Source organism: Rissa tridactyla, chromosome 4 (genome assembly GCF_028500815.1).
Source record: "Rissa tridactyla isolate bRisTri1 chromosome 4, bRisTri1.patW.cur.20221130, whole genome shotgun sequence".
Taxonomy (NCBI): Eukaryota; Metazoa; Chordata; class Aves; order Charadriiformes; family Laridae; genus Rissa; species Rissa tridactyla.
In genome coordinates, this window is record NC_071469.1 from 55,085,221 (window position 1) to 55,106,836 (window position 21,616).

The 21,616-nt window shown below is 45.5% G+C and overlaps 1 protein-coding gene across 3 annotated transcripts in view; it reads right to left on the bottom strand.

The window, feature by feature from the left end:
* Nucleotides 1–6,715, bottom strand: part of PRIMA1 (proline rich membrane anchor 1) — a 54,764-nt gene extending 48,049 nt beyond the window's left edge. For all 3 annotated transcript variants that reach the window (XR_008466327.1, XM_054200783.1, XM_054200784.1), the window contains exons 1-2: nucleotides 6,545–6,715; nucleotides 149–299 (exon numbers count right to left, since the gene is read on the bottom strand). Coding sequence is in view for 2 of the 3 variants with exons in the window: in XM_054200783.1 (XP_054056758.1) it covers nucleotides 149–299; nucleotides 6,545–6,625 (232 nt within the window). In the remaining variant the exon portion in view is untranslated. The remainder of the gene's footprint in view (nucleotides 1–148; nucleotides 300–6,544) is intronic.
* Between the last annotated feature and the right edge of the window lie 14,901 nt (nucleotides 6,716–21,616).

The window sequence follows — 21,616 nt, forward strand, 5'->3', positions numbered from 1 at the left end:
ACATTTTTTCCTCCATTTGCTAAGTGGAAAATGACAAATGAGCTAGCGGTGCCCTCTCTCACATCCTTTCTCCTTCCGTCTGTCCAGGCATCCCCATCGCTTCGCCCTCCCTCAGCGTACTACCACAACCGTACCAGCGGCTACTTACTCGGCACCACTAGCAACCTCGGGGGCGGTGGAGGTGGAGGAGGTGGTGGTAACAGTGGAGGTGGCCTGCACTGGCAGATTTCCTGGCAGCTCTCTGTGACTTTCTCCGCTACAGGCTTGGAGCATGACTTCTGGGGCTCACCCCGAGTGATCTGTGAAGAAACAAGTCATTGCATGAGCAGCAGAAACAGTGAAAACTGATTTTCCATGAATGTGTTTCTTGGACTTGAGTATTTGAGCAGCACCTTGGACCTGTAGTAAGAACTGAGCTCATGTTCCTCACTAAAGCCACTACAAGGAGGTCTCTTCCCTACATGGTCTCCATTTTTTATTTTTTAACTTAACAAAATATCTTCATGTCCTCTTTCCCTCTGCCAAATTTGGTGGAAATCGTCCAGCTGGTTTCTGAGTTATTGTGGGGTGAGGGGAAGTTGGGTAGCGGCAGACAGTGTGATTGCGTAAGCCTTCTTTCCTTAGGAAAGCCATCTAGCAGCATGCATTATTCACAGGGTCATTGCTGCAAGCCAAAGAGAGCTAATAAAAATTACAAGACAGTTAGGGTCAGGATTATGTTCGTTTTTCCTTATGGCAGAACTGAAAGCCAGAGGAGATCTCTCCTCTGCTTTGCCAGCCTTGCTTTGATGTTCAGAGAGCATTTCATGGAGTGTTTCGCTTCCCACCAAGGGGAGAGGGAGCCCACATTTTACTCATCTGTGGACCACAGCAATAACATGGTCAAAATGGAAATGCCACAAACTGTGACTTGTAGCCTCCGTAACATGCAGTGTCGGGTAGTAACAAAGCTGAGGCATTGCAGAACCCAAGTGTAGGCATTGCAGAACCCAAGCGTAGGCATTGCTTGGCCATGGACAATGATTTAGCCAGTATTGGTATATAATATATTCAATTGCTTGATCGGGTCAGGACAAGGACCATCTATCAACAGCATATTTTTCTTACCATTGGTAATGTTTACATGGCTGGGGATTTAAGGAATATTCAGTAAAATTCCTAATCTAATGCTAAGAAATGAAGAGGAGTGAGTCTCTGATGAAAAGGAAATTGGCTGAACATCACAGGAGCTTCTGAGAGGTGTTAACTTCAGAGGTCTCTAAGGCAGCTCTTTTTGAATGGACTGAGACTTAGATGGAAAATACTGGATACAATTTTAAGGAGACAAAGCCTAAAAGACAACTAAGCATGTTATCTAACAAGCAGTTCGAATGCAGGATTAGGAGACCACCTGGGACAGACTTGTGTCTTGCTGAAGCTAAGGACAATTATGCTAGCATTCAGCTGTTGCCTTGTACAGTTTGGTCTTGCGCGGGTTATTTTCCTAATAGTTTTGGCCTAACATCATCTTCTTGAATTAGCTCTTTTCCACAACATGTTGGTCATTACAAAGCAGATGTCCCATGTCATGCTTTCTGACCTGTTTTAGGCAAGCCTCTTCTGCCTCCCCAGACTGTTCCCAACCCAGGGTTGTCTTCTCCCCCCTCCTCTCTCCTGCCCAAGCTTTGCCCCCCCTCCAGGCACACAGTCTGTCTCCTCTCCCCTTTCATCCCTCGCCCCCAGCCCCCAGCACAGCCAATGAGCCTCTCCCACCACCCACAGCTGGGCACCAAGGGTGCTGTGCCACCTCTTGGCTACAGGAAGGCTGTGCTTTCATGTATTTCTGGCCAAAAAGAGAGACGTGGCTAATTAAAACAATATCACTGCACAAAGGACATGTTCACATGCGTGGAAGGTTTCTAAATGCAGAAAGATGCATTACTGTGGCCTCAGGGAATTGGAGGTAGGGCTTTGTTGATTAAATATCATAGAGAGGGAGGAAAGAATAGAAGAGGCTACGTGTAGCTGAGTTGGAAGGATGGCTTGGCACCGCACAACTCAGAAGGCTCAGTTCTTTAAACAGCTTGTCAAATTCTATTACCAAACATAGGGAAAAGCAAATTCAGCACAAGTGCTTTCCAACTTTCCCCTTCACCATCAGGTAACAGCAAGAGGATGGTTAAAGACCATCCCAGAGAGCTTCCAGGAACTTACACAAACTCCCTGAGAGCACTAATGAATCAAAGCGACTCGGCTTCATAATCCCTCACGTCTGGTAGTAAATCTGTCTGCGAAGCAGGCTTATTTATTTTTAAAGCAAGTGATCACAGGCGGCAGAATATCCTCCGTACAGCTCCAGCTCTTCCACCGCTGCCCAGGCGCCAGGTCGGGGCATTAGGGACTGTCCCCAGAAAAGCCCCATGGGAAGAGCAGTGGCACACCTGGGGTACCTCCCAGTTGTACTGGTGTGACAACACCTACTGTGCTGACAGAGGGAATAGGGTAACACCTCTCCACTGGCCCTGGCAGCTGATTAGGAAGCAACCACTAACTCCTATCTACAATTACCGTCCCCTACCTGGTTCCGCAGCTGCTGAATCCCACGGCTCGCTACAGTCTCGGAGGAGCCAGAGCAATGGGAGAGAATAGAGACAGGGAAGAACAACATGGAGCAGACTTGGAGCCAGCTTCATTTGCAGCCCAGAAGCAGCTTTGTGTATATAAGTCTGAAGATGGTGCTGGTATGGAAAAGCTACATTGACTTATTGCTCTAACTTAATATCAACCAGATCCAAAGGCTTGCTCTGTCTTTTTTTAGAACTATTGACTGCTTTTAAATCCCTGGAGGCTCTCCTACCTTAGGCTGGTAATAGAGTGTCCTCAGAAACCAGTAGATATTTTTCTCAATTACTTTGCAGACAAGATTAACCCTATACATGCCCATCCACTCCCTGCTCCGGTACACTTTTAAAATATTCTTTCTGAAAAAAAAAAAAACAAAACCAAAAACAATGTTGCTTTGTCTCTCAATACTTAGTCTGAACCTTTACCAAAATTTACCACAATCATTTTTAAATGGTTGGGAAGGAACTGGTAGTTAAAATCATGGGCTTTATCAGCTATTTGTTTCCCTTCTCTTGTCACTCAGTAAAATGTCTGGTTGTTAGAAGATACCTGTAGGAACACAGATATGACCTTGCCAGGGAGTTTAAAATAATAAAGATATCATAAGCTGGCTGAAATCTGGCAGGAAAAGGAAAGACCTGAATTGAGGTTGAGGGCCTTGAGGAGGAGAGAAATAGTCAAGGACTGCTGCAAGAACATTAACTAACAGTAGCAAGATAGAATTAAGAAAAAAAAAGAAAAGACATTTGGCTCCTTTTCAAGAAAAAAAAAATCCCACTGTTGATGTCTATTAGTCTTCGTATGAAAGGAATGAAGGCTATTACTTGTGTCTTCCAAAGGTAAGCAGAACAAATCACTAAAAAATATGCTTTAGGGAACAATCTTGCTCTGGCAGAGGATGATGAAATAAATTACTCCATGTTTCTTTCTTACTGTCTGCAATTCAAGGTAAGATGCCTTTACAGGAGATGTCAGGAAAAAAGAGGCATGTTGAAAGAGCCTAATCTTTCTCTGGCCAGGTCTGCTAATTAGAGCCTGGCCTCAAGCTTCACTGCTTCTTTGTTCTGCTGGACACTACCATGGCCCCAGAGTGGCTTGGGAAGCACTTGGCAGATAACAACTAACCAGACCCTTGCTGGGCTGCCAGGCAGCTTGTAGCATGGAGGTTGCCTTGGCAAGGGGTCATCTCCAGAGAAGGACCACACAGGGCTTGATCCTTAGTTGTCACTTCTGTACCTTCCAGCCATTCCTCCAGGTGCTGGAGGTGCCATGGACACGTGTCTCCTCGGCCTGTCTGAAACTTGGTTGCTTGTTTGGCATGAGGCTTTCTCAGCACACTCAGCAGCTGGCCAGTTTGGACATACACGTTGCCTGGACTTCAAGCTTGATGCATTTTTTTGCCCTGCTCTGAAAAGACATAGAGTTAACTTTATGGATTTGTGTATTTGACACAAACATGCTTTGCAAAAAGGGCAAATGTTTTAAAATATTCATGGAAATGAAAATCTGATCCACAAATGTCCAGGGAAAAGCAAACAGAAAGCGGTAACTCGTAGTTTCCTTTTGCAGTCTCTGTTGGTGTATTTCTTTTTAATCCAAGATTTCCTTCAGAAACAGTGATCCTAGTCCTGATTTGCAGAGTGGAAGAATAAATCTGCCTGTGGTCAGGGCTGTTTGGTATTTCAGTAGAGTCCCATGGGGTTGCAGCAGTCCACGAGCATGCTTCTACAGAGTGGGATGGGAAAAGAGGATTAATACAGTCCCTGGAGGGTGGCCCTCTTGTGACTTTTTGAATCGGGTAAAAGGAGGAAAGCTCGAAAAGTGCAGTTGACTGAAAAGGCACTGAGACCTCTAAAAGCCTGCTGATGTGGCAAGAGCTTTGTCTCTTGGAAGCAGTCTACAGAGATGAGATCTCAACACCGCTGCGTAAATCCCAGGACGGCTCTGCATAATTCACATCAGAGTTAATCCAGATCCATGTTTATGAAACCAGAAAAAACGTGACCCCGCTATTTATCATGATACTTACTGCTCTTTTTTTTAATTATGTCAAAAGCCTCAGACAGAATCATCCCTTCCTTCTTGTCACAGTGCTGGCTATGATGCTAATGAGAAAAGATTGTGAGTTTTATTTTGGTTTTGTTTTTTTTTTTAATAAGATACATGCTTCTCCTCTGATTAGCATCTGACTGATTCTCTTAAGTGCCTGAACGCAGGGCCTGAGGAGGGAATGCAAAGATGTGGGAGGGAAGGCCATGCCACACGTAAGTCATGGCACAGACGAATGGGTGGAGAGGGGCTGAGAGGAGAGACGTGAGAGAACACGATGGCTGCTATGGATGGGGCAGGGGAGCGACATGATGGGACATTACTGAATTAGTCGAGGAGAGTATGGCTTGTGAGACTTTGAAGATAAGAGCAAGGATTATGGCTTAACATGGGGAAGGGAGTCATGGGAGGGATTCAAATATGAGTTTTGATCACAGGAAGGCCAGTGTGACGGGAAGCGCTCCACACCTGCCCTTTCCATTGGTACCCGCTGATGGGAGCCTTAGATACATCCCAGTTTTGGGAGAGCTGGAAAAAAGCTTGAGTATAAGCAGATTTGTTGACTGCCCTTCCACAGAACAGCAGGCAATAGCACAAGTACAGTTGATGAATGGGACAAAAAAACTTCCGAATTATTGCAAGGAAAAGCTGGGTCCCTTGGCTTTTGCATTTCTCAGAGCCTATTTCAGTTCTTATAAACGTAATTATTTCTGAAAGATCAGCTTAAATCATCTAAGTAGTTTGCCAGAAAGATGTTTATGCAAGTTTTTTTGTGTCTGCTTGATTGACTGACTGATTACAGGAGAGAAGTTGCGGAAGGCATCTCTTTTTACACAATGGTGCTTCCCTTAAAAATGCAGTTACAGTTTTAACTTAAGCTTAGCTCCCTGAATACTTGAGCGGGACAGCACAGAGGTAGCACTGGCAGAGATTTTTATGACAGGGGCAATGGTTTAAAGGAGGTTGGTTTTGTTGCATTTCTGTTCATTTTAATCTGCAAGGAGCACAAATCCTCTTTGTCATTCCCGGGCAGAGACAAGATGCTAAAACAAACAACATCTCTCTTTAATCTCTTGGGAGTCACTAAGTTTGGAACAGGGAGTAAAAGATGTGGAGTCCCCACTGTGTTTTCTCCAAGAAAGAAACTGTAACTGTTTTGTTCTTGAATAGCATTTGGCTGGCTCATCAATCACTCCTCTGAAGACATATATTATAAATAAACTTTAAAATATCAAAGTGACGCATTTGAGTTGAGCTTTGCTGCCGTTCTGATTCTCCGAACTGGATAGGTGCTCTCCCTCACCGTACACTCCTTTCTCCCGGTCCATCTTGATGGTCACCCCCCGTCACAATCAAGGTCACACAACGCCACGGCGTCGGAGTTGGCAAAAGCTGATTCAGCCCTTTTACCCAGAGAATCCTCAATTCGCAAGCAACAGCGAAAACCCACGGCAAAACATGACCAAAATTAGACCGCCGGAGCTTCGCTCCGCGCATTGCTCCTTCGGCGCATCTTGCCACCTACAGCAAAACGAGCTTAAAAACCCCTCCATCTGCCGGCGCGCCCAAAAAAGTCAACTACACCTTTCTTAGAGGGACCACACCGAGTTCGGCGGTGCCGGGGAGGGGGGGTTGGGAACCGGCCGCCCATCCCTCACACGCTCCGTCTGATAAGGATGGAGCGGGGGGGGAAGACACACCGCGCCGAGGGGAGCAACAGCTCTCCCTGCTCGACCCCCGCCCCACCACCCTCTGCTTGCACCGGTCCCGGGGGTGCCGAACGAGGGGGGTGTCCCCCCACTACCTGCTCTCCCACCCCGGCCCCGCCGCCCCCCGCATGATGCCGGCGTGCGGGAGCGGCGCAGCCCCGGGCAGGCTCGGGCGGCCCTACCTGGACGGAGCCCCAGAGCGGGTGGAGGGCACAGTGCAGCAGCAGGGAGGGCCAGCAGCAGCGGAGCAGCCCCAGCAGCATCCCTCCTGGGCGGGCGGGCCGGGGAGTGGGCTCCGGGCGACCTGGGGAGGGAGCAGAGCGAGCCGGCAGCAGAGGCGTTGGCTCGCACCCATCCCCGGAGCGCGACTGTCCCAACTTTAATTCTGGAGGGGAGGGAGGGAAGGAGAGGGGGAGGGAAGGAGAGGGGGAGGGTGGAGGGAGGCAGGGAGATGGGCGGGTGGGGAGGGGAAAGGGTGGTCGGGAAAACCCAGCGCCCTGCAAGTCCCGGCTCCCTCAGCGGGGAGACATGCCTCCACCCCCGGCCCTGCCCGCCTCCCTCCCCGCCCCTCCCCGGGATGCTCCGCCGCCGGCAGCCTGCCCGCCCCGGGGGCTCACCGCCCAGCCCGAGGCGCCCTCACACCCCGGGGGATGGAGCGGGCGGCGGAAAAAGTTTGGGAGCCGGGGTCGGGGGTTAGAAGGGTCCGGTCGCTGCCGGGGGGCTCTGCGGGGGGAGGCGGGGAGAGCGGCGTGGCAGCGCAGCCCCAGGATTGCATCTCCCCCCTGCCCGCCGCCGCTGCTGCTGCAGTGATTTTTCAAGCCCATGGAGGCAGTTCCTCGGCTCCCCTTCGCTCTCCCTCCCCACCCGGGCTCCTCCCGGCGGCGGCTTCCCTCCGCTCGGCCCCGGCGAGGCTGGTTCGGGGCGGGGGGCGGCCCCCGGTGGGGGTCGGGGAGCTCCGGTGGGACCGGGAGGTGCCGCGCCGCCCCCTCCCCGCAGCCAAGCCGAGGGGGAGGCGAGGCGTCCACAGGCAACCCCGTGTCCTGGAGCAGCCTCATCTCAAATTGCAGCCAGGTGGTTTTGGGGTTGGTGTTTTTTGGTTGTTTTTTTTTCCCCCCCCCCCTCCCACAGTGATGCGAGGGCTTGTCCTGTGCCGGGCGGGAGTTGTCGGGTCTGTGTCCCCAACCCGGTGTCTCTGGGATGTCGTAAGGAAGATGCTTCGTGGCATTTGTGTTTCTATGTGATGACAAAGCACGCGGAAATGTTTAACAGTGCTTGTGGGGAAGCGGGTAAAGAATCCCCTAATATCAAGGCACCACAGCCTGGCTGCCCCACGAAGAGGAAGCAAGAGAAAATCAAAGATGAAGAGTAGAAAACTGAAGATGAAGATGGTTTCCCTTCCAGTGAAGCAATTAATGAGCAAAACAGCTGCTCTGTTAATGGTGGTCGTTGCTGAAAGTTGGGCTTGGTGTGTATCAGGACACCCATAAGCATCTGTTGTTGGGTCCATGGCACAGGGCTCCTGTTTTCAGTGTTTCAAATGAAGTAAGCAAATGGGTTTGAACAAAATATCGGGCCTAGGGTTTATATTTCATACCCAGAGATGAATGAGTTTGAGGACACTGCTTTTAGTTTTTCTTTGTATTTCTGACACCCACTGAGCCAAGTTTAACAAACAGTTTCATAAAAATCTGCTCACTGAAGCAGGAATGGAAATACATTAACTTCGCAGCCGTTACAGGGCTAAAATTCCCTTTTCATACGACCATTACACCAACCTCCACTCGTTTCAGCCCTGACAGACACCGGCTTAAATGTCAGGACTATCAGGCCCAGCAACATCTTACAAATGAGAACAGCATAGTGGAATTTAATGGAGTTACACCTGAGTTGGAGTAGACCCATTGAGCCTAGACATTTATTTGTCCCCGTCTCGTGGATCTGTAAGGGCAGAATACAGAGAGACAGAGGCATTATGACCTTGGGTACAGGTAGTAGCTGTACAGCAAATATTTTTTCTGTAATGATGCTGAAAAAGATGGCGTTCTTTTCTTTAAGTCTACTGTGTAACATGCAGTGCTTAAAATATTGTGCTCATTCAATTATAGTTTTAGTGAGCTGGAGTCACAAGAGACAGCAAAGCTTTTCAGGCTTTCTGGTGATTTCCTGAAGGTATTTCAGCACTTGGTCACAGTACAGAACATAATAAATTGCACCATCTGTATACATAGTTCTTGGTTCCTGACAGAATGAGAGATAAGGCTTTAGGCGTTGTACGCCAAAAAAATACAACACAGATTTCTTTTCTTTCAGTATTTACAATGCCTTAATGTCAGAAGAACTGTGGATTTTCCTGCCATTAGCAATTGCCCAAGTAGCTGTCTCGAAGCGTTGTTCCTGCCGTTCAAAGACAACCCAGGGCACTGAGGACACGGGGCCAAGCTTGACCCGCTGTCGCAGGGAAGCGAGCGCAATCAGGGATATTGTTCTGACACAAACAAGAGCAGGGTTTGGCCCAGGTAATCAGCATCTTTTCTGTTTCACACTGGTAATTGACAGCTCCCTTGGGGAATTGATTTGGCTGCGGATATACTAAATCCAGTCTTTCGCCCCGGTCATGCGGTCCACACACAGGCATATTTCCCATTAGACTGAATGGCTGAAGAAAGGGCTGAAATATTTGCCCTATTCTTGTCCACATGATACCAGCACTTTTCATTAATTACATTGGCTTCTATTCTGTAGTTTCTATGGAGAGAAAACAGAGTCCAGGAATTTTTCCCACTTACATGGAAGATAAATGGTACGGTGCTCGTAAGACTGCAGACCCTGAACCAGTGACAGTCTGGAAATATGCTTTGCTTAATAACGCATTAAGTGTTTTGTAGCACCAGGGCTGGTGCAAGGAAGAGCACGGTGATTTATCTGCCGCAGTCATACTATGGCAGCGTTGAGATGGATATTGGCTGGGGCTACCATCCCTGAACCAGAACCAGGATTTCCTGGCTTGTAGCACAACTGCTAGCCATGGCTTCCTCTGCTACCTTGGGCACAGTTTTAAAATCACCTGTGCCAGGTCCCCTGCCTGTCAAAATGGCATGGCCAAACCCAGCTATGGGTGGCAGAGGTAGTAACGGGGTCCCGTTCCCCATAATGGTTTCAGCACATCACAGAAATCAGGATCACAGCCAGATCCTTCACTGGTGGGATCAACACAGGTCCATGCTCTGGCTCAGTGCTCCGGAGATTAAAAGTGCCTTTTAAGTAGGTGTCACAGCTCAAAATAAAAACTTAAACTATTTGAAAAGATTTTTTTGTTTGTTTTCAGAAAAAAACCCACAGAAACTGTATCATCCAAGCAGTCTCTCAAAAATTTAAGATTATCATAGAATCATAGAATGGTTCGGGTTGGAAGCGACCTTAAAGATCATCTAGCTCCACCCCCCTGCCCTGGGCAGGGACACCTCCCACTAGACCAGGTTGCTCCAAGCCCTGTCCAGCCTGGCCTTGAACACCTCCAGGGATGGGGCAGCCACAACTTCTCTGGGCAACCTGGGCCAGTGTCTCACCACCCTCACAGTAAAGAATTTCTTCCTGATATCCAATCTAAATCTACCCTCCTTCAGTTTGAAGCCATTACCTCGTGTCCTATCAATTAATATCCCGTGTCCTATTAATATTAACCCGTGATAGAATGATGACCGTTACTCTTTTTCCCTTTCATCATTGGCTTGAGAGTATTTATCATGTTTGCTGTGTTTTTTTTTTTTAAACAATTGCTGATAATCAGAACAACCATGATTAACACTCCAATACAGCAGCTACTCAGGAAACATTAGTAAGGACTGCAACACTGATTAGCTGTACAAACAAATGTTATCACACTCCTTTAATCTAAGTAGCCGTAATGGTTATAATGGACTCTAAGAGGCTATTTGTTTTTTCAGTATAGAGTTTACAACATGTGTTCAGGTGTTCAGAGGGCACGGGAGAAGGTTCTCTTCCAGGCTGACTTCTCAAAATGTCATTAAAATCAATAGATATTCACCAATATGACTTTAGGTAGATTTTTTGTCCCTATGTCTTCTGATACATGGGAATGGGCTTTTAGCCGGAGACTGCAGCAGAGGAAGCGAAGGCAACCACTTCTCAGGCTTTGTGGTCAGTCAGGCCTAGGGAGAGTCCACTTAAGCTTTTTTTGCTAATGACATTTCTGGATGCAAGTCAATGGACTCAAGAAGAGTGTCCGATCTGTTGAAATGCTCACCAAAACATAAACAGAAAAGATTCCAGCACTGAGATTTCAAAGCTTCGTGCAGCCAGAAAGCACTGTCTCTCTCACGCTAATTTTTGGGTTTGATTCTAAAATACCATCAACAGGCTGGTAAATGTACAGCATTGCTTCATTTTGAAAGCTTGCACTGAAAATATTTTTGTTGTTATTCTTTTAAAGATATTTTTATTGCTCCATGTATCTAATGCAGTGCTTTCAACATGTGGAAAGCAAATTTATTGGTTTTGGATTTAAATTCTCTACGCAAGAATCCGCACCTTATTGGGAAGTATTTAGGAGATCACAAATTAATAAAGGTCACAGCAGCAGAAACAGTGGAGGAATTCGCAGTTCTCCAAATACCATCATTAATTCTCAGGGCGGGGAGGGGGTTCTTCCTAAAGATCCTGATTATTTTAAAGACTACGGAAAAACGTTAGGACTCTCAATAGTATTTACACATACAAACAACAGATTTGATTTTCAGAAGATTTGATTGTTCAATTGCTTGATAATTCCAGCTTGTGAGAAAATATTCCCAACTTTGAGCACATCTAGAATAAATTGTCGAGACAACTGATTCTTTAATTTTCCTTATATATTAAATTAATAGTTAATCAAATATTGAAAGTGGGGTTTAAGTTTTAAAAGTGCCAGAATTTCAGGAAGTGCTCTTCAAGTTTTCTCCCAGATAAGTATGGGCTGTTGCACTGCATCTGGAAAACAAAGGCAGGGTGTCTCCTTTCAGTTGGTATAAATCAGGAATGCCTTCACCGAAATCAATGGATGCACATCAGTTTAGGTGAGGAGTGAACAGGACCAACATGAAAAGCTGCATCACGTAATCTTTAGCTTGTGCTCCAGCACCTGGAGTTGGGGGACACCTCAGATTTGTATTCATGGCCAGAAAAGCTATGGCTATACATCATGTAAGCCTGACCTTTTCAATTTTCTATCTCTGAAATACTGCATTCGGTGATACACGGGCCTCCCGCTTACTCACTTTTGGTAGTTTCTCACAATTTGTTCTCTTCAGCAAATGGGTTTGCTCAGCAGCATCACTATTCTTTGTTTATAAAGGTAAAATGTGTGGGATTAGTTAATCAAAGTGGCCAGAAAAGTCCCAGAGGTGAGGAAGGGCTTGTATGCCCCCAAATATGTCTGTTTTTTTCAGCTTTATCAATTGCTCACACAACACATTGCTTTTCCTTACAGATACTACACTCTTAGTCTCTTGTGGCTGTTATAAAGAAGTCCCTACATCCTGAGTGGACTGCAGGTTGCAGGAATCACTTAAGTGCTATATCACTTTTACACTCAATATTCATGGGTGCTTAGGTTTCGTCTGCCTTTACAGAAGATTAAATACTCATTATTGGAATGTCTAAAGGGTAATATGAAAACGGTGCCTTCACATTTACTCTTGGACTCTGTTTGGCTCCCTTGTGGATCCGATGTAAAAGGCAGGGCTGGTTACACATTTCCAGGAGGAATTCCTCATCCACTTTACCATGGAAATCTGGTACAATTGCCTAATATGTTATGGTCTGTAGATGCTCCACCGCAAAAAGGCTGATCAGGTGATAAACATTCATCAAACCTTAGCGAGGCCTAAAAAGATGGCCTTATAGATGAAGGATGAAATAAGACCAGAACCATGGTTGCCCAGGCCATTTTGGAAATGGATAGATGACAAGGATGATTCTGAGTAAATGTACAAGAGAGTAAGTAGCTCCAGATGAAAGGAGAATCACTATTTCTAAGAGAAGAACTATCTTCTTTTTAACCCCCCCTGCAACTAGAAACCTTCTAATTGTTTGGTCTGACAAAGCTGAGGTCTAATTTTGATTGTCACTTCAGTGAACCCCCAGCATCAGAATCTTCCCCAAAACTACAAGTCCAAGAATTTCTATGCTCAGCAAAAATATGATTGAATTGGTGACTAAAACCATTGTCTCTGGGTCTGTGTATTTGACAATGTTTCATCAAAAAATGCTTGAGAGACGGTCCATTTCACAGAACATTGCGCTCTCTTTCTGCCCTCCCTCTCTCACCTCTTACCTCTGTTTCTAATCGACGCGATTCCCAGTCCGAAAAATTAGGAATCGGATTTTAGAAAGCTGTTGGTCTGCAGATCTCAGGTGTGGGTTGTCCAACCTGTCTTTGCATCTCCAAGCTTCGACTAGAATACAGACCATCGTGCTGCTGCATCGTGGGGTCAGGAGAGTGACTGGAAATAATCCAAGAAGAGCTTCTCAGGCACAAGGCAGCAGGAGAACCGGCAGCAGAGCAAAGCCCTGGCACAGAGAGGTTCCCTCTCCGCCTGCGTGCAAGCACACCGTTTACACAGGAGGCAGGAGCTCAAGGTGCTGGTCAATTTGATTCCAGTCTGTAAGGGTGTTTGGTGATAACACGAACTGCAGGAAAAGCTTGAATAATGTATGAAATTATTCAGTAATTGATAAAAGTCATCAGAAACACTCCACAGAAAAGTAGCTCTGTAAATAGTTTCTCACCATTCTTTTTCCTTATTATTTTGGTCAGTGGGATACATTTGAAACGTGATGGCAGCGGTGCCTCCGTTTGGATTTTGCAGCAAACAGGCAACCCAACACTCCATCAGGCAGGCAACGGGGGACCCTTGCCATTTAGCAAAACACAAGTAAACTCTGCCAAATTTCATCGGGGTGAGTTGTGCCTGACCTTGGTTTCAAGAGGAAATCACAAAGGTGTTATTTATTGTTGTAAGAAAATACTGGTAGAAATACACCCGAAGTTATTTTTGTTTTATTTCACTTACCCATAAGCTCCACAGTGGATTTTGGTAGAGAGCCCTTCTGCTGTTTCTTTTACAGTACATTCAACAAATGCGGCATCCATTGTGGTGAGGTGGATGCGGTAATTTGTGCCACTGATGCATGTGTGACATTTGCTAACGGCAGGGAAAGAAATACAAGGTTGTGCCAATGTCTAACACAGAATTTTGGTGAACATTTTATGTCAGCCGAGGTTAAGATTTAAGAGCCAGATGCCAAGCAGTTTGGGTTGTAATGGGCCCATCTGTGTCATAAAGAGAGCTATTGATCAGTTATTAGTCATAGCTAGTGGAGGACTATCACAAAGACCCCCCAGGCAGCAGAGCTCGCCATTGAGATCCGCTGCAGTCAGATAGCAGTGGGGTGAATGGGGAGAGTTTCTCTCCAACATCTGGATGCCAAGAACCAAACACTGCACTGGGACCAAACACTGGCAGCTCCCAGGGTCATGACTGGTACCAGCTCCCAGTTCTCACAACCAGTCTCTGGTATATAATACAGGCCATTGTTTTACATATTAATTCAAAACTGTCCATTACGTCTGTACTCTCCTGAAAATACCCTGTGGTTCTGTCTGCAGCTGGGAAGGAAGATCCATCAGTTTCTCAGTGGTTTCTAGGCTTTTAGAGGGTGTTAAATCTCTGTAAGTCTTTTGCATCATCTGTATCTGAAGTCACCATGAGGCACGCACACCAATCCGGTTGGCGACTGCTGTCATTTCTTACATCCTGCGTGGTCTGTATCTATCTGAAGAAAGAAAAGAAAGACAGCTGAACTGGTGCCTATGCTTTCTGGTATGCAGAAGATATACTGGGATCTGCCTGCTGTCCATAGGTGGTAGGTTATCTTCATGTCTGGTGAAATATTGCTAGGATCTTGTTGGATTACAGCTGTGTAGCTGTTAGATTAGGCCACTAGCTGGGACCATGGTTCCTCGTGGCTTAGACTGACAATCAAAAGGTGACACACACAGACTGCCTGACAGACCTTGTCACCTCCCTTGTGTAGAAGACGGCCGAACATGTGGGTCTGTCAGGACTACTGGCTACTGCACTAATCCTTGCTTGGCCTTTAAAGAACATCAGTTGAAAGCTGCTATGGTGTGGCAGGTGCACCTGCTCTGATAGAGACCAAAACTTCTCAAAAACCTAGAACTTGTGGTTTGAGGGTTGGGCCACCCGGTCCGCATGGTGACTACCATCACGTACACACTTCGGTTGAAAGACAAGGACTAACATGACCATATATGACCACAGATCAGGTTTGACTATGGTATAACCGGAGTCCTGCCAGAGGACACATTGAGTCATTCCTCTTCGGAGCAGCAGGTCTGCAGTCGGGGACTCTCCTTGTGGGCTGGGATGCTGCCCACAGTAACTCCTCTAGGTTGAGAGTCCTCGCCTTGCTAGGTGAGCCATCGCACATTTTGGATCCTTGTTTCTAAAGTTTAAGAATTCTTAAGTCAGCTGTGTAGTATTAATTCCATTTAACATCTTGAACCTGTAGATTATTAATGTTGTTGGAGTCTTAAACAGTTTTGGTTAGAATAAAGTTTATTTTTCAGTTTATTACTTGCCTAATTTAATTTCTTGTAAGCCTTCATGATGTATGGAAGTCCAAAAGTCTACATTATAAAATATTTTAGACATTAAGGTACTGAGAAGCAGTTACTTCTCTCAGCAACGACCATGGTTGTGTTCCTAAAGCAGTCCTACCAGGCAGTGTCCCATGGGTTTATATTGTCCTCTCTGAGTATTTTCTAGGGTCAGAAGGCATTTTTCTGGGAGCAAGGCTCACCATAGGGGTAGGCCTGGTGGCACACACATTGCAAAGGATTTTCTCATCTAGACATAAAGAAAAGACAAAAATAAATTTAGAAAATTACAATTCTAAGAAAACAAGTGTAATTTCTGAAAGACTTTACCTTTAGCCTCTGCTATAGATGTTTTCATGAGACCAAAACCAAATTACACCGCCTGTAACTTCTTTTGTATCACAAGTTGTCACTGTAACTCCACATTGCTTCCCTGGCAGAATCTTACGCAAAACGTGTGGACACTAGCATGTCCTCTTACTAAGGCCACCAATATCAGCAGGCATTTATCAGTCTACAGTTTCAACACACCATTGGTTTTACTCTGGATCAGCCAGTGGATTTCGATTTTATTACATTCTAAAAAATGTATCTCCTATCAATAAAATCTCAGTTCCCATCTTTAGCTTTCTAAGATTACAATGTTCTATTTTTTATTATTATTGGAAGCATCCAAATCCTTGCTCTGTTCCTTTTCCTTCTTCATCTCAATAAATACATGCACTAGATAGAAGAAGAGAGCTCTCTAAATAGGGCCTGGCAGTCCATAGTGCCTCCAGCTGAAGAATTTACACCTTGCAGTACTCTTTATCTTGCAGTCTGCGTTGTCTCACCAAACAGTGAGAGAGCTCTCAGGAGGTCCCAGGAAGATGGTGGTTAAGGTTTCCACCGCCATGTCTCCTAACATCAGTGCCCACACCTCAATCCACACAGATCGAAGTGAGCTCTCTCTTGCTTTTTTTCCACCATCCCTGCTCAGCGTCTGTGAAAAGGGATGAAGGAACGTGCGGTAGAATGCCCGTGCTCTCTTTGGAGAAGGATTTTCTTGTTGTGATGAGTGGTGGGCCGCATCATGTTTTCACTGGCACTAATACTACTTGGCTAGTGAGTACATTTTCCGGGTATTATTGTGTTTGCAACCTATTTGTTTGCTGCTTACCTGCAGGCACTCTGATATAATCAGAGAGAAGAAAGAGGCTGGATATAATTTTAAGTACTCTATCACTGGGTATTTTAAAGGATATTAGAAATGCATCTATAAGGATCAACAGAGGCTGAACCTGTTTGGGGACTAGAGGATGGATCAGATCCATCTTTGTCAGCCCTTTTGGTTCCTCAGTCCACCAAATATCACCCTGTGCCATATTTTCACAATGGCTTTAATTTCAAAATGGGCTCAGTTTTGAATGTTGATGTTTTCGCTTTTTTCACTTTTTTTGCTTGGTAGTCCCACTTGTCTGTGCAGCTGGTGGGAAAAGAGTCTGTGTGCCTTTCTTTTTAAGTCTGCAATTTGGTTTTTCACATTCTGATGTCTTGGAAACCCCTGGGAGCCACTGTTCTGAAGAACCTTCCCATCCATTTCTCTGATGCAGCGGTGGGAGATAACTGGTGTGCAAGGTGTTATGAAGAGATAATTGAGGCAACAGTAGCCCATCATTGCTAATGACAATGCGTTTCAGTTTACCCTGGCACAGCATCCTCATAAGCACGCAGACATGCAGAGTCTCAAAAGCATTATCTGGGGACACTCGCTCCCCGGGAGGTGACACACTGACGTGTGGTACTTCTCACATCGCTGGTTGCCCCTCGCACTCTTTCGTCTGCCACCATGCTTGAAGGTCCAATCTTGTCTAGCTGACTGCTGGGCCTCTGATGACTTCCTCTGTCCTTTAGCTTCTCCCTCCTTCAAATCCCAAGTGCATCACCCCCACAAGCTGCTGGTTTGAAAAGAAACGCACCCGAAGCCCCCCTGTGATACTGACATTATTTTGCATTCATCCCCGTGCCTCCGAAGCATTTCGAGATTCTCCAATGAAAGTCATTACATAAATGCAAAGCATTGTATTGTTAAAACTTTAAATCATGACAGATTTTGAATGCATATTTTTTGTGACTCAGTCATGAATAATCACAATTTGCATATCATATTTTCCTGCATGCAGCATACCCTCCTTCCCCTTTAATCCTTCTGATTGGTGCCGCCGTAATAACTCGAAACCTGAATTACAGAAGCAACGGTGGATCACCTTGCTGTTAACTTGGTGATGAGTAATCTTGATATACCTATAGGCAGGAATAGTTGGCAATTGTTTGTAGCGAGCAGGGAGGAATCCCATAGTCAGAGGAAACATTTATCTGTTTATGAACAAGCGCATCCATTTTGCTTTCATTGTATCCAAAGCTATAGTGGCTGTCTAATATCAATATTATTTCCTTGTGCTTGTTACTGCAGTGCCAAGGGATTAGCTAATATTGGGGCTCAACTTAATAAGACCCTGGTCAAATGTTGAGAAACGGGCAGTGGTGCCCCAGCGCACTTATGGGCTTAAGGAGCGGAACAGACACCCAGTGAGACGGTATAAAATGCCAGCGTTAATGGGAAGTGATAAGCAATTCTCTGTCTTTGAAGTATCTTTGTTTGCAAAGGACAGCTTAGTTTTTCTTGGAAACACTGTGCTATTTATCTAATCAGCTCCTTAGCTGCCATTTTTCTCGTTTCCCTTAAATAAATGGGCCAGGTGACAGCAGCAGAGTCTCAGCTGTGCGAGAGGAGCTGGAATGGCTGCAGCAGTCTCCGCATGCCCACGGTTGTAGAGAACTGTCCAGTGGACTGGAAATCCAGAGTCCAGCTCCACACACTTGTCCTAGATGTATAGGAACATAATTCTGCCATTATATACTGGATATCGTAGGCAGGAGCCCATCGTCTTTGTTGCCTTCAGAAAGACGTGACCAGAGTTAGGACCTTCCTGGCCAGGAGAAGCCCTGGGCCTGCCATGTTGCTTTCCATAACAGACCCCCACCGTCCTTTTGAAGGTCTTTGCAATGCGTCTTCCCAGTGGGAGAGGCTCCTGAAGATGGTATATCCTACGTCTCCTTTCATTAGGGGGGATTTTAGCTGGGATGACTTCTTGAGTAAAAGAATTGCCTCGCAACAAAGTTGTTTCACCAGTTGCTGGTTTTACCAGATGCTGGTTTGCTCCGTCCCTCTCATGCACTTGCATATATTCTCATAACGCTCATTTTTGCTGGAATAATCCAGCATCAGCTACGCTAATGACCCCACACAGAGCTATTTAGAGCAGCTAAGAGCTGATTCGTGTCCCAGAGAAAACAGGCTGGTTCTCTTCCCCCTTTTTCCTTCTTCCTTCCTCCTACAGCTAACCCAGTGCTGACGTCCCCCTCTCCCCAGCCCTTCTGCTGGTGGTGGTGGTGGTGCAGAGGCACTCACTGGGGTGCAATTCCAGCGTTCGAGGACATGCATCCCTGCCCCTTGCCCTGTTTCTGGTGGGCTTTGGCATCACTGTTCAGAACGTACATTAGCCCGTTTCTCTCCAATTTTGTGGTGCTGGCAACATGATTTGCTCTCAGCTTGCACAGGTCTCGCCCTCCTCATCTTTTCAAACATAACTCAGTCATCATGTTTCCTCCCGAGCATCTCATATGAGCAGTTATTGGATCCCATTTCACTGTTTGAATCTGGAAGCTGAACTCGCCACTGCCAAATTGGAAAATAAGCCACCACACAGCTGCAGAAAGAAAATAATTGCAACCAGAATGATTTTGCTTGGAATTACTTGGGATAAGCCAACAAACTCTCTGGGTGCATTTTCATGTGCCGGCTTCAGTGGGGTAACCTGCCTGCGGTGAGCCACCTGTGCGTGGAGGCTTTCAGGCACCTTCAGCTCTGCTAACATCCTGGCTCTCGCAGTTCAAACTCATTTCTGTAACTAGCTCAAGTGCAAGAAAAGAATGATTCTCCTTTCTTCATGACCAGTTTTAGCTAGAACCAGGTTTTAGGCAAATTTTAGCCTTGGCTTGATCCAAGCAGAGAGTTCCGGGGAGCACCGTCAGAGCCTGCTGGCACCTACAGGCTGAACACCATCAGCAACGGGCACTCTGCGTAATTTCGTTTTGGAAAGGGTGAAAATTTGTATCCAAAAGCTTTCTCCAATGTCAACCATCTGCTTTCAAGAACATTGCTCTTTGTGCTGTTTCCAGTCTGAACTGGGGGTGAGGTTTATCCTTTTTCAGATACTCATTCAGGTTTCCTTTTCATTTATTTAAATTGCGCTCATCCGTCTTGTCCATCGATATGTTGCCTTGCTGACCATGAAGATAATAAACTCCTGCACCCGTAAACACTTTGTTCCATAACTTCTCTCACATAAATATGCCCATTAACTTTTCTACAGGATGACTTGCATGCGGAAGATGACATATGTGCTCACTGATAGGAAGATAAGAGTCTGAGGTAATTGGATTAGCTGTAATAGAAAAATAGGTGAGCTGCGGGGATGGAATTTGCCTAGGACTGATTTGGAGCACGGAATATCAGAGTGCTGCAAATCTGAGAGCAAATGATGCTTGTTTAGATAGCAGTTCAGGAGGCTTTATAAGTGTATATCTAACACTGAATCTGTGTATCATCTATAGGATGCACCTACAGATATTTGCATACAGGGTTCTTCGATGAAAAGAGGCCCTGACGAATACATTTATTCAGGCTAAGAAAACTATAGGAATTTCACCACATTTCATAACCCAGTAAAAATAGCCACCCCAAAAATCAGAAATAGCAGTGTACTCTGCTTTCCTTCTCCTCCTTACCTTTAGCTCTCAAATCTGGAACGACCTCTGCTCCCTCCATGACATCCCATTGGCGTCAGCTGGAGGCACTGCTTGTAGAGAGTCCCATATGCTTAGCTCTGTGGGAGGTTCCTCAGAGCTAGCTCAAAAAGAACAGTATTGGCCTTTAACCCAAGGCAGGACATTTAGAACAGTTTTTTTTTACAGAAGACTTAAATAATGTGATTGTCCCAGAGGGCTGGCTGCAGAAAGACAGAGCTAGGATAACTCATACATCTCCTTCTTGAAGCAGAGAGATTTATTCCCCACAGTGGTCTCCAGAACCTGCGTGTGTCTCATGGAGACTTGAAGTTTCATGTTCAATCTTGTCAAAAATGACCCAAGATCTAGTCCTCCAGGGTCTCTTGATGGCTGAACTCAGACGGCATTGCCATGATGTCTGCCTGGTGCTGAGTTGCCAGTGATGGAACTGTTGTTTCCAAATCCTCTTTGCTCTGTTTTGCTTTCATTCAATTTATAGTTGTCTCTGATAGTTGAGATTAATGTGGATTTTATTTTATGAGCTAGCACGGGATTCATTTGCAGGGTATTTATTGCTCCAACCACATAGAGGAGATAAATCACCTTTGAAAGAAAACGTCCTGCTGCATGCAATGGGCTCAATAAGTTTGTCTGAACTCTTAAAAAGTTCCCATTTAATCTCTGCCTGGGGTTAGGTCCTGTGAAACTAGAACTGAGCAGGAAGCAATACACGGCACAGGCAATAGCACAAGAATCCAGTTCATGCTGCCTCCCTCTTACAGGGGTACTCACCCCTTCCTTCTACACACAGGCTCTTCAGCTCTTATTCTATGCTCACTGGAGGCAATTATAATATGCCCACAACACTCTCCTGAATTGAATAAATTTATTTATATATTTACTTACATAGCTATATATCACTGTATTTGTTTTAAAAAACCCCACTCACCTACAAAGGGCTCTCTGCATACAGGGATCAAGATTCCTGAAGACAGCTAATGATTTTGAGCAGCACTGTTGAGTGCTCAGCCGAAGACAACAACGTTAACTTCATGGAGGTTTTTGGGATATAACTCAAATCAGTGACGAGTCCATTCACCAAAACATTTTTGTGAATATCATTTATGCCTTCTGCATTACAGCAGGTCAGTACCAGTCTGATCGCTTATCTTTTCAGACAATATTCCACCCAAGCATACGTAGATCTACCCATTTCTCTATTTCAACATCACCCGTGAGGTAGCTAGATATACATTGACATCTCAGCCTGGCTAGGATTGGCTATTTTGGACTTACTTGATAGTACAAATTTAGTTTTGTTCTCAATTATCAACTAATGTATTCTTTGTGCTTGTGCTGTAGTCAGTTTTGGTGTCTATTCAGAAGTGTCAGAAACAAATGTGACTTGTTACCTTGCTTAGTAAATGTAGTAAGAGACCCAGTTCTGGGTCATCCAGAACGGCAATTTCATCTGCTACCTGCATGTTCGTGTATGTATTTTGCTCTTGCACTTTACAATCCGTACTGATTGTGACATACTTTCATGCAAAAAATAGTTGCTGTTACTGCATACACGGTGTTCAACAACCCCATGGGGCTGTTGCTGTGCTTGTAAGAGTTTCCATTGAAAAGCTAAGTAAAGACGAGTTTTCAAATAAACTTAATAGATCACTTTTATTTATCAGCAGTTTACAATGGAAACCCAATAACCTTTTTTTTTTCTAAAATTTGTCATGTCTTCAAT